This window comes from Ceratina calcarata, unplaced genomic scaffold (assembly GCF_001652005.2).
Source record: "Ceratina calcarata isolate Rehan_Ccalc_2016 unplaced genomic scaffold, ASM165200v1 scaffold255.2, whole genome shotgun sequence".
NCBI lineage: Eukaryota > Metazoa > Arthropoda > Insecta > Hymenoptera > Apidae > Ceratina > Ceratina calcarata.
In genome coordinates, this window is record NW_017147567.1 from 870,737 (window position 1) to 884,691 (window position 13,955).

The 13,955-nt window shown below is 43.3% G+C and overlaps 1 protein-coding gene across 1 annotated transcript in view; it reads right to left on the bottom strand.

Annotated features, from left to right (window-relative positions):
- Window positions 1-600: 600 nt before the first annotated feature.
- Window positions 601-13,955, bottom strand: part of LOC108623181 (fibrillin-2) — a 52,196-nt gene continuing 38,841 nt past the window's right edge. The window contains exons 17-21 of the mRNA XM_018021505.2: window positions 13,074-13,176; window positions 12,436-12,461; window positions 10,891-10,965; window positions 10,627-10,810; window positions 601-743 (exon numbers count right to left, since the gene is read on the bottom strand). Of these exons, the coding sequence (XP_017876994.1) occupies window positions 601-743; window positions 10,627-10,810; window positions 10,891-10,965; window positions 12,436-12,461; window positions 13,074-13,176 (531 nt within the window). The remainder of the gene's footprint in view (window positions 744-10,626; window positions 10,811-10,890; window positions 10,966-12,435; window positions 12,462-13,073; window positions 13,177-13,955) is intronic.

The window sequence follows — 13,955 nt, forward strand, 5'->3', positions numbered from 1 at the left end:
CAATTTGTTCCGCGCGAAGGATTAAAAAGCGAAAGAGGCAAGAGTCGTTGAATAAAAGAATACCGTTCCGTTTCCTTTTTGATCATCGCGGAGATCGCCGCGAAATCGATCGGGTTTAATTAAACTTAATTAAAGCGAGGAACGCGAACTAGTACCGCCCACCCTTCTTCATTCCACCCCTTGGCGCGCGGGCTCTTGACATAATTTATGCGCGATTCTAGTCGAACCGGTTTTTCTTCCATAGTTAAATAACTTTCGGCTACTTCGTCACGAGCGCGACCACCCCGACATATTTCACCCTCTCCCCTTTTCAGCTGTTTACCTACTTGTATCACCATTGCGTATCGATATTGAATATTATAACGTATCGTCGTTGCATCTGCAATAGCGCAATCAAGCCTTGGATGCGCTGTAACACACAATGTAACACATAGGTTACGGACTGTGACAAAAACGTTACAGTCACGTTATTCAATGATTTATTTAGATAATGATTGCTAATTTGGAATATTTGTCAGATATTTTGGGACGAACAAGGGAACAGAAGAATGCAATGATTGTCATGATACGCAACGGTGACACGAAAGTGGATTCTCTCTTTTACGCGCAGCATTTGCCACGTCGTGGTAGAATCCTCGTCTCGACTCGTCCTCTACTGACGTAACGAGTATTCCCTATCCTCGTGGAATCTCGTAGCTGGTGATTCCGCAGCTGCTGGAATTGATACTGCCTCGAGTGACGATCTGCGAACAGAATCATTTGAATACAAATGAAATGTGTGATGACTTAGACGAGCTCCAGGGAAATTAGATTTCATGTCCATTGCGTTTGACGTAGTGAGTAATTATCAGCTGCATCTGATAAATAAAGTCGACATTTTTACTTCTCTTGGCAGCGATCAATCTAGTCGTGTTTCGTCGACCATGGAAATAAATCGATTTCAAACCGAATGGATTACAAGCACGGTGGAGTTCGGTCACTAAATTTTTTTTTTCACCCAGTAAATCATCGGACGTCGATTGATATCCGATTATAGCAGTCCATAACTCAAACATATACGTAGATCCTTCCTGATTTATCTGTCGACGCGAGTGCTTTAGTCCATGTACCCTTTCGTAACTTAAATGCACCGTTCCCCGGCTTGGTTTCTAAATAAAATGAAATATCAGGGCATACAAACAATAAGAATTCCTCGCTCGATGTTCGACATTTATCCAGCGTAAAAAATATGACGTATGGCCAGAGAGGTGTTTTATTGTTAGCCCGTTTGCAGTTCGTTGTTGAGTCCCCTAATAATTTTCAAGATTTTTCTCGGTATCGGCTTAGCCCTTCGAAAGGCTTGAAAAATTAATCGAAACAACGACGACGACTACGACATCGCGGTTTGACTCGCGTCGTAAATTCCGTTTCGCCAACTGCGATGCGGTTATTAGAATTATTTACAGCTCGGAATTTTAGATGACCGATAAAACGCGGTTTACACGAGCCAAACGAGGTGGGGCGGAGGCGACGTAGACACGTGTTAGTGATTTGTTCCGCGGGAACGTTCGCAATTAATAGCATTATGGAACGCGCGTATGCACAATGGATAGCGATAATTTGTATGCATACCCAAAGCAAATACCCTTTATTGAAACACCATTACTTTTGACCCCGATGAACAACTTAATTGATCATGTTATTCGCTAATTTGCCAATAATACTCAAACCAGCTGTAAAAAAGTACTAAATAATTAATAAAAATAACTTAGACAACGGAATTAGAACACTGTTTTCTTTAATCTAGCGCTCTTTAACCCACTACTCTTCTCTATCAACTCGGACTTCTTCTCTGCCATAGACAACAAATTCTGTACTTGCTCTACTTCGACCGATGACAGCGTCGACTCAAGATCAGGTAAAAGGGCGTCGGTTAAGCTTAACGATGCCAATTCACCGATGTCCGCGTTATCCTGATTGGACAGCACTCTCTTCAATTTCTTTATATATTTCTTTAATCCAGCTTGCATCGCGATGCCCGCTTTCGAGTCCTGCCTAGGCAGCTTCAAATCGTCAGCTTCGGCCTCTTTGCCCTGATTCCTTTCAAACCTCGAGGAAAGTTCAGAAAGAGTTGAAGACTTGGCCCCTCCGATTTCCAACGACCTCGCGTTAGCATGCAACAGTCCTGTGTCGATTTTTGAACCTGTGGCAGGTCTCTGTTGCAAACTTCGCGATTTAGCTATAGTGGAAACGTTGCCTTTGGAGTATATTGGATTCCTGATGGCGCTCGATGCCCTCCTTCGATTAAAATCACTTAGCCTCTCCTCTTCCTTCCTGTCTTTACTAGGAAACGAGTCGAGCGTCGCTCTTCTTCCATATGCATTCAATCTCGCATCTCTTCCTTGATTCTCAATACTCATCTTCCCCTCCTTATTTCCGAACGCGTTTAATTTTTCATTATTTACCTCGATCCTCCCTTCACACTCAACGCGGTTCCCCTCCTCTTTGTCGCAGAGCGAATTCGCATTCAATTTCGTAGGAGCGTTTAATCTCGCGGAGTTTACCTTCATTTTCCTCTGATGCCGTTCCGTGTTCATTTTCTCATCCTCTGTATTATTATTCCGGAACGAATCCAGCTTGGATCTTCTCCCATTCGCGGTGAATTTATCAGAATCTGCTTTATCCTGATGTTTCCTGTCTTCCATATTACGCAACGAGTCGAACGTGGGTCTCCTTCCAAACGAGTTCAATTCTCCAGAATTTACATCGATCGTAGTTCGATGCTCTTCTTTATTCTTCGATTCGTACGTGGTTTTCCTTGTATCTGATGCTACCTTTGGCGAGCTGGCATTCATTTTTGTCGTCTCACCTTTATAACGAAATGACCCCGACGTCAATCTTCTTCCATGGACGTTCAATTTTACAGGGCTCTCGCTCTTGATCGACGATTTCCCTTCGATTTCTACTTTACATTGAGGCCCTTCGTAATTTAATTTCATAGAACCAGTTCTCCTCTGATCCATTTGCTTCTTAATGTAGTTGCTGCATAATTCGATATTTTCCTTCGAAGCTTCCTTTTTCCGCTCACTATTTTCCCTGCAGGGGTCCACTGGCACGTTGCCAGGCTGTTCCTTTGATGCAAACGCCTCTGAAGATAGTTCCTTTTTCAAGGCTGATTGTTTTGTTAGGGGACTGACAGTTCGTGATTTAGGTGCCCTAAGTTTATCCTGTTGTTTGACCCTCGATTCTTCCACGTTCCTTTCATGCATTGATATTCGAGGTTGCGTCAATAGCCTCTGTTGCCTGTCTCCCAACAAAGGATCCATTACCCTCGATGATTGCATCCTAGACGAACATGTTTTCGATAAATAATTTGTTGAATGTTGCGAACGTCTAAAAGAATCAGCAGGTAAATCTTGTATGAATAAGTTAGCCATTGAATTGGGCTGCAACTCTTCTGTCTCGCTCTGGATGGCCTCCAACCTCCCGAACTGTTGACCATTCATTTTTATTGATTCCTTCTTAGAATTCCTGTCCAATGGACCTTCCAAATCTGTTTGATGGCTCTCGAAATTTCTAGGAAGAGCTTGCTTGCTCTGCTTATTCGTCGTTTTGTCCTTTTTCTTAGCCTCTGATAGCTTCGACGTCGCACCGTATTTTCGGTTGAAGGACATCCGCGTGTTTCCGGTCAGCCAAAGCTTCTCGGATTCGTCGCGACTTTTCGACGCTACGGAGGAATCGCGGGAACGAGCCGAATGATCGCGCTGCTTACTGGAGACGCTGAGACCGCTTTCAGAGTCGATCGAGCTGACGGTTGTGTAATTCATCGATTCCCTCTCGTTCCCGTCGGCTGAAGACTGTATCTCGTGCTTATCCTGGCGTGTCCGCAAGCCTCGGTATGTTTCCCGTTTCGAACTGATCGAATCTGTGCTGGAATTTGTCCTCGAGAACTTCGTTGCGCTCTTCCTGCCTGACGATCGGTGAGGCAAAGATTTCTTTGACGCTGAGGACTCCGCGCTGCCGCTCGATGGCCTCGGCCTCGTGTCGCGTTTTGAAGATTCTATAATTCGTATGTTGGAACACGTCTCTTCAGTTTTGCCAATGAGTAATTGTTTGTAGAGGTGAAAAGTAGACAGGCTAGCGGGAAAACTGAGTGTGCAAGTGTGTTTGAGTTATAATAAATTGGAAGGGTTTGGATCTTTCAGATTTTTTTTTCTCGGAATCTAACGTGTAAAAAATTCTGAATATCATAAGAACAAGTGGAACATGTGAGAACTTTTTCAATTCATTAAAAAAATTTTTGAATTTTGCCAAATTCTGAGCCGAGTTCCCCTCGATATTTGATTCTCGTGATTTTTTTATATTTAATTTCTACAGTTCCAGCGTATGAAATTTAATGAAAAATAATCAGAAATATACTACTATACGAGTACCACACGTGACAATTGTTTCAAGTGTCTCCATCCGTTATTTATGTTAAATAAAAGTTAATCGTAAGCGAAATCATGGCTAGCTGAGTAGAAATCAGGACACTTGCGCTACAGAATTGATCTCTAGCTACTCAATTCCCTTTTACCTTGTCTCCTCGAGCCACCGACGATAGTATCATCGTAAAATGAAATCCTAGTAGATTTCTCATCCTGATCAGCCGCATCAGCTACGTCCACGCGCTTCGTTTCCGTTTCCTTCTCAGCGGTTTCCGGCCTCTGAGTACCCTTTACTAAAAAGTGATCCAACGGATGCATATACTCCGTTTCCCTCTTACTCATCCCCTTCGTGGCATCGTAATACTCCTCAACGAAGTCAAAGAGACTATGATGATAATCATCATTCAGCTTGACGCCGATAACGAAATCATTATTATTCAAATGAATGGAATTCAAAACGACGTCTCCAGGCGGCTGATAATCGTCGTATTGCTTCCTCAGCGCAGCCTCTATCAGTTTATATCGGTAAGCGTCGTAATCGAACGCGGATATATCGACGATCGGCAGTTCGGCGTTAGTAACGATAAACGAAGACGATTGCTTAGGCATATCCTGTCTTTTGATGGTCCCTTCCGTCTTCCCTTCGGTCTCGTGCCTCGATACCCTCACGTTATCCCCGCTGGCTTGTATTATCGGTGTCGAGATCGTTCTTCGCGCTGTGCTCAGGAGTAGATCTGCACTGGAGCTGGAAGCTGAGTCGAACGTCGACACTGGGTAATGGGTTACCACTCGATCCTCGCTTCGCTCGATCTTCTTCAAGTTGCTCGCACGGTTCGGCCAATTCGTCTTCGCTTTCATTGGGTTCTCATCCTGCGCCAGTCGTGGACTATTGAATATTCCGATGGTGTACGCAAACAAGAGGAACGAAGTCAGGATTTTTATTGGATTAGCTGTTGTATGAACTCTGGTATTGTTTGGAGAGTTCAGAGAATCTGCCTTCGTTCCTTCGTAAAGAAATATATCGCATACAAAGGGAATTGTTAAGTTTAGTGGCTTGAGGCTTCAGCCATCTTCAGCTACAGCGTGTAGCATTTTTGTTACATTAATAATTACATGAATGATCGGAAATTATGAAGTTTATACGGACCAGGATCCCCCAGAATGAACCTCAGTCCAAACAATAATACAAATTTTCTTAAATCGAATGATTTAAACCCACAGCTTTGGCCAATTTAATGGCCAATTTTACTCCCTTAGTTCGTTTCTCTAACGTCACAAGAGTACGTAAACAATTCCATACGGTGATTCTACAATACGTTCGACACATCAGAATAATAATTAGTCAAACGAAATGCGTACTAAAGAGTGCTGGATACGGAGGATCAGTGGCAGCGCCAGGAGGATCGCGAGAGTTAACGCGAATATGCTTTCCACGACGAACGGCGGGATCGATTGCAAGGTTAAGACGAGTCTTCCGGGTGCCACGACGTTCAGCATAACGGTGGCGGGTTACTCGGATCAGCGGTCGATCTCCGTCGGTCGTGCTCCTCTCCTGGTTCTCGCGCCTCATGTTAGAACTCCGATCGCCGGATGGTAGCTCGAACGATCGATATCGTTCGCAGCTCGCACACTGTCCCCGGGTATGTCTTCCATAATTGAACGATCACCGAAGCCCCCGATCCCGCTTCTTACTTTTACCCTTCGTTTGTCTTTAGACCGCGAATAAAAAAACGTTTGATCCTTTCAATCCTCCACAAATAGCTTCAGTTGATTAGATCGTCTAAAGGCGTGTATTCATTTTCCATTTATTGTTTAAATCCCCATCGATAGTTATTAATGGTTTACGAAGTAATAACAGAATTATTGGGCGAGAGGAGCAAAAAGCTGTACCTCTCACAGACGAGTCCGTTCTGAAATAGTTTTTATTTGTCCGTGACAAACTAATATCTGAGCCAGGCGAATGGTTTCCGTATCGATGGCGTTCCCCAGATATTTTTTCAGTTGGAAAATGTTTAAAAAAAAACACCTGGAAATCATTTAAATAATCCACCGGTCGAAAATATTTCCTCGATATAGACTCGGTCCCCATCGATTGCTATTCCTTGTCTCTGAGATTTTAATATCGGCTACGTTTGTCGTCCCACGTTCGCCCCTGTTTACTATCGCGCCCACATTCGCGATGGGACTTTGGGTAAGCCCCAGGAATAAGAATTTTCCCGGCGAACGATGTTTTTATCTGATACATACGCTACGTGCGACTTTCATTTCTCTTTTTATTAAATCCACGAATTGTTAATAATCTCCGCTTTTAGCGGAAAATTAAGCATTTAATATTCTCTCGCGATTAAAATTATCTTAATTGAAAATACAAGATTGAGGGAGAGTAAAAAGAAGAACGGCAAGAGCTTTGCACGTTTAATTGATATCGTTAATATCGACTCTATAATTGTCATTCCAGTTAATAGAAACATGCAAAAATAAAAACATTCTTGTTCAATAACGAACTGATCAAATAATCCGCGATGCGAAATATCGTTTAATATATATTCATCCTTATTTAACGACTGAACGTTTAAACGTAACACGATAAGCGGAGTATTCCTGTAATTGGTGCATTAGCTCCCGTTTGCACGGATCACCGGGGCTGCACGTTCCACGGGAAATTATGACTCCTTCAGCGAGACAATGTAAATGATCCGTATCCGAGGAAAAACGCGAGCACATTAATTATTGATATTCCGTGTTACGAGTTGACTGGTCCAAACGTAATTTCCTACCAGCCGGTATATCGTTTTTGGTATAACGATTGTCCATAACAAAATTAATGGCGACTGGCTTGTGTCGTTTTATTTAAAGCTCGTACATACATATACAAGAGGAAAAATAGAAAGAAGGGACCAGAATTAAATGAACTTGCAAGGATCTGAGATGTTAAAAGTACTCGCTTATGGTTGTGAAAATTAATAAATGGGCTCATTTGCGATTTTCCTATTCGTCGCTAGTGCAGCGTTTCATGCAGCCATGAAAAATCTCTTTGTAAGGATTTCTCCTCTTCGTTACTTCGTTCCTTCAGTACTATTCGTTTCATAGGATTGCGTTACATGTTGTGGAAGAAAGGAATACTCAGAGCTAACAATGAGACAATGTAATGGGGTTCCAACGTAGCTCGATGCTAGTCGGGGTCCGCAGGCTTCCACCTCGCCATCTCCGATTTCTAAATGAACGTGCGGATTCATGAACAATTCATTTATGATTCTAACATAGATATTAAATTGTACGCGTTAATCTCGCAGACGTCACGTTGCGTGTCGCGACGCATCGACGTTAATCTAGAATTTCATTAAAATTTCATTAAAACCGGCCGAACGACCGTCGGTGGTACATAAACTCCGACGGAATAGTACCGTAACGAGGTTAAGGATTATCCAGACGTCGCGTCGCCTGTTTCTCGTTTATTTGGCGCAGTTCTCGCGATCTCGCGCGTTACGAATAAAATTTCGGGGGTTTTAATTATCGGCACGCCACCTGAACAGAAATTCCTTTTCTAATTTTCTCTCAGGCTATTAAAGACAGAATGTCATAAAAATTGTTAGAAATGGTATGTACAGAAAGTATACAAATTGAAAGACACACAAAAGGCAGCAAAATGTTGATGATTTTTTAAATTACAAAGGAAATTCGTATTTTATTTTCTATAAATGATTTACTTTGCGCAAAGATCGGCAGACTAATTAAGTACTTAAACCCCGGTGCCGATAAATCCTTCCAAGGATTTCCAACAATCGCGTTCAGCGAGGCTTCAAATGAATTCCCCTTCATTCCAGCTAGTAGCGAGTAATTTAAATAATTTCCGTCGCTAGTCGACGTTATTCAAATAACTGACGATGAAATTAAATAATAGACAGAATTAAGCATGACTGTCACGTAGGTAGCAACCAGTTACCACGAGGGAAATTCCCGGCTCGGTGCGAACGACCTGATTTCCAGAATCTTTCGTTAAAGGTTACTATTACCCTTCTGTTCATTATTTTTGGGGGCCGGATTTCCACCGGGAACGGAAAAGGAATAACCCTATTTTCTCCGTAGACACGATCATTAATCTATAAGGTAAGTACCATCAATCTTCTTGTATCTTTCAGACACACGGACTCAACTAGATTGTCCGTATTTCTTTCTGGATTAATCTTCGATAAAACAATTAATTGCTTCAAGCGATTGCAATCTGCATAATTAATTATTTATAATTTTATACACGATTATAAATTACGTCATGAATTTTGAATGAGATATCGAAATTGGGTAATGCAATGTCAGCGACTGTCCATCCGTAGCGTCTGTCCCCTAATTCAACAGCCACAGCAGAAGCACGTATCAAGTATTTCGTACGCCACGAGTCGCTGCCGTTACTACGCCCGCATCCTTTCGTACGAAGAAACCCGTTAACCGTTGTCAAACGCTCCGTTAATTCGTCAGCCACGAAATTAGTCGTTCTCGTCCTGGTCTCGTTTCCGAATTTACTCGGCCACTTGCGAGATCGTCGTCCAAGTGCGTCGTTTCCCTCCGAGCTTCCTATTTCAGCGAAATCTCCGCGGACCAATTTAACGTGTGCCCAGGCGCGCGTTAATTCCTAATTACCCGTCCGAATTACAGCCCTCGCGTTTCCCATGAAGACGGAATCTGCGTCGACGCATGAGATACAATGTGCGACTCCTGGATCGACGGGTTTAAAAGCTTTCCCCAGGATCCAAGAATTTAATTTCCCGGGCAGCGTCCCTCGCGCAACGGCTTCGAGACCGATCGGCTCTGATTGTATTATATATTCATACGTCGCCCGGGTGAAAAACACGGCCTCGGGGGGTGACGGTAACGAGAAACGCGACGTAATCCGTCGCTCGGAGGCGAGCCGTGAAAAATGATGAAGCGGCTGAAAAATGTCGAATGTATCAACCCTCCCGGCCTTTTTATTTTTAATAACATCTCCCAGGCGTGTCTGCCTTCATAGCGAATAGAATTTCTTTTAAATACTCAAGTGTAATTCATTCATCAGGCATTCGAAAGATTCTCTCGTTCATTTATCGAATCTTTTTTAGTTTAGCAATAATCGCACTTCGGTAGTACCTCATTGGTTACGATATCCCCCCAGCTGCGCAAGGCTTATCAAATCTTCTTTTAAACAAATCTACATTTACCATGAATATCCTAATGTGTGTTGCACTTAAAACCACGAATTGTATTTAGAAGAGCCGAAAGAGTTTTCGACCGCGTTACGTGGAAAATCGAGGCTGGCGACGGGTGTTAAACGGAATCGGGGCCGCGAAAGTGGCCGCAATTCGCGCGAGCTGGATGGATTCTCGCGCGTACTATTTCGTATCATTTAGCGGGGTAGTGCGAGCTACTGCGAGTGTACCGCGGCGCAGTGAACCACTCGATGCACAATGGATTTCGCACTCTTTCATTTCGCAGCCGATTGCCCGAGTGTTTGTACGCGCATACACGTCATCGTCGTGCCGTAGGCGCCAGCGCTCACGGATTTGCGTGTGGGAAAATACAATGTTGGAGGAGAGTGAAACCCATCGCGTCAAATCGACGTCTTAGCGCCGTTTTTTCCCTCGCAAACACATTAAACCCAAAAATGCGGCACTACCTTAAAAATGTTAGTGCGAGAGTTTAAGAAACGGAGGAATCAGAATGGCGTTCGTTAAACACAGCCATTTGTGTTATTGTCGGTATTAAATATTGAAACTCGTAGCGATTATTTGTAATTGTAATGAGACCATTACTCCGTGACCCGTATTCCCTGGGGCAGACACGTTTGCAAGTAAAAGAGACTCGACCCCGGTCCTCATATCTCGGAGGATGCTGCGACGACGGCTTACTTTATTAACGGTCACGGCATTTATAAATGGTCCCATTTAGATTTACTCGGCCGCGTCGCGAATAAATGAAGCTGAGAAAACAGTATCCCGGAATTCATTAAGTTGTATGTAAATTATTCGAATTAATCCATCGCGACGAATATGATTAAAACGCTTCCTGAGCTTTAAAAATTCGGAGCTAAGTAAAAATTGGGACATTGTGAATTAAACCAGGAACTGATTCCTCCTATCGAACCGGTAGAATAAGTACGATCGGACAATGAAATCAACTGGAGGGAAGATGCAATCGGCGAAATAACAGAAACCAGTAATGGAACATATACTATATGTGGAGTAAAACTTACAGTCTCCCAGGGGGTAAGAAACGGGCAGTTGGGCTCGACCTTGGCCCCCGTGAATTGGATGAACTTCGTGATAAGCCGCCCTCGACTGTTCCTGATAACCGTTCTGCCCGTGATAGTTCTGAACCGCGTACGTTCCGGAGAAGATCCTCGTGTACCTCAGGTAGCATCCGCTCGGTATCTGCCACTGGAAATCGAATTAGGATACACGGATACCGTCTTGCCGTTCTCCAACTCGACCGAGGCAACGAAATCGCGTTCGCTCACCCCGTACGTTGTCGATGGTATCGGCTGCGGCGGCCTCCCGGGACACATCAGCATCCTTCTTCTGTAGTACTGCGGCTAAATTGCCGAAACAAATTTGAATGCCGATTTACAATCGGGATATCGTTTAACTAAGGATTCCCGACTGTTTTTTTCTATCATTCGGGGTGTAACAGTGGCCAGTCATCAAGGGCCTTATTCTACGATTTAAGGATGTATAGACTATATATTTAAACAATGCTAGCATGTTGAATTTGTTATTATAGATTCCTATTACTATTAAAAAGCTACCTGCAAAATTTTAAATCAATTCATGGGTTTTTTAAAAAATTATAGTGACTTAAAATTTGCATGTACNGGGTACCCCTTCAGATTTGGCAAAATTTTCGTTTTTCATCAATAACTCCTAAACCCTTGGAAATACGGGAAAATTGCATAAGACCTTTCTTGTAGAGGACGATGAGATCTACAATTCCTGTATAAAAGTTTCTCGCTAGCGTCAATAGTTTACGAGTAATTTGCAAAAAACTGTTTTTTCGTTTTTCGTCAATAACTCGTTAAATATTAATGCTAGCGACGAACTTTTATACAGAAATTGTAGATCTCGTCGTCCTCTACAAGAACGGTTCTATGCAATTTTCCTGTATCTCCACCAGTTTAGGAGTTATTGAGAGAAAACAAAATTTTTTTCCAAAAGTTCGCCGTTTCGACGCTGGAATGGTCGGATTTTGTCAACATCAATAAAATGCCAAATAATCATACTTAACTCATTAAATATCGAAATTAGAAGAAAAGTGCACTATTTTTAATTATAGGAAATGCGTTTTTCTAAGGTACATAAACTTTTGGGATTAACTGTATAGCCAATACATCCTTAAAATAGGACGAACATCAAAAGTGATTGAATTACGTTTGGCGTTTCGTTAACTACTTATTGGCGATTGAAAATCGTTTCGCTTGTCATATGACTGACAACTGACCACCGTCGATCGATATGTTGACGCAGGATTGGAAACCAGAGAATCTTCAAAAATCATAGTCTAAAGTGCAACCTGATTAAAATCCAGACAGGCATGGGTTTGGGATATTTTTTCAAGAGTGCATTTAGCGCGTTCTTTTCCATTGCGGCCATACGTTCCCGTTCGTTTCAATTAGGAAAGAGGAAGATATATGTATAGTAGAAGCTTTGTTGTATGAATTAATTGAGCGAGTTTCGATTTTATATTTTATATAAGTTCGCAATAACAAGGTTCGAACGGATCGATGAGGGAATGAATAACAATGACGAGGGCGTGCGGGTATGAGGCCGAATAATTGATCCGATGAAGCATAATCGAGATACGTGTACTATCTGATTAATTAGGCGCTAATTAGGCTAACTTATACACCACATTCAGTAAATAATACCCGTCGAACGCGTTACCGCAACTTCATCTCAATTATCAAAATCATCGCCAAGGGTTGAAGCCGTGCGACCATAATTATAACTTAAAGCCCGCAGATATAACTCAACCTAACGAGTTAACCACGGCCTCCTTTTCAGCTCACCTCGGAATCTCGTCGATGCTCCGATTCTGAAAATGTACGGTAAGCTAGATAAGTTCTGGATTAATCGTTTTCCACGAGCAATCGATGGTACCAGCGAGCAAATTCCTATTCGTACCGCAGGACGGAATCATAACTCTTCTTTTCCTTATCGCAGTCGCCCGTCGATTAGGCGGTCGTCCATCTACTCGAAACTTTTATGGAATCTCTATCGAATTCATTAAACCGGCGTAATTACCCCAAGTTAATTAAAAGGTCGCCCGATTGGTAGCTGGAACTTCCGACCATTGATTACACTACGGTTCCGTGACTTTTCACACCGAATCTAAAAAAAGCTGATTTCGTTTCACGTACAGCCAGACACAGGAATGTTCTTCTCGCCGTGCGATGTCCACATCCCAGTAATTACTCTCGAAATTATTCGGCGCGGCTCGATATCATCGATTGCTCGCTCGACGGTGCTCTCCAGGCACGGCCAATTCGTTCCTCCCTACTCTACTAACTCTCCCTACCTCGCGTAGCGACTCGCCAGTTCATAAAACGTGTATACTACTTAACGCATCCCCCATTTAAGCTCCTGCTGAAGGCTGTGTCACACGTACGCTACACAATTGACCGTGCCTGCGATACGCGTTACATACCTCGCACGTGTATTGAGAAATGGCACTCGGCTCGATTTCCGGCCGCGTCGGAAGCGATGTAGCGCACGTTGTGGATCCCGGGGTACATCAGTTGTCCAGGTTCCTGCGCGAGCCAATACAAGCCGGTTAACTTTCAATGCACCCTCTCTCTTTAACCCTCTGGACGCCGGTAAGGGTGCTGGTTTAATCGATATGAGTTAGCAATTTCCCGGGTTTATTAATTACATAGGAGGAAGCCTGCCAATTACGCCTGGCCAATTATCGCCCGTCCAATTCGTAGGTACGATATAGCATATATATCGTGGTGTCGCTTACGTGTGCTCGAGAACTGACCGACCTCGCTAATTACCATCGACTTCAAACTTCTTTCAACTGCTGCGGGATACGCCTGCATTGCTCGCGCGAAAAACCAGCCAAGAAGCGAGGAACTCGAAAAAAAGAACGAGAGGGCGGAGGAAAGTTAATTCTTCAGAAGCTTCGGCCTCTTTGCTCTTCTGGTCTCTCGATTATTTCCTATGTCCGAGACACGGCGAGGTAATTAATGGCGAGTGCCAGACGAAACCGGCAGATTGGTAACTTCGATCGTTAAGAGTGGAAGTTTTAATAAACCGAGAGAAGAACCGGGGGAAGAGAAACGAGATTCTTATCCCCTCTAGGCTGGGACCAGGAATCGGCAGTGAGAACGGTGTTTCCACGTGGAAATTACAGTGCCAGCGAAAAGTATTCGCACTCTGTTACAATGTGTCATCCGCTTGTGTCACATCATCGTAGTTCAGGACCAATGATTCTCAACTGCGTTGCTTTCCCCTATGGCGTTTAAATTCAAAAAGTGTATCATTGTTCCCCGAATAACGATGAGAAATGCTCTGTACGAATAAGAAC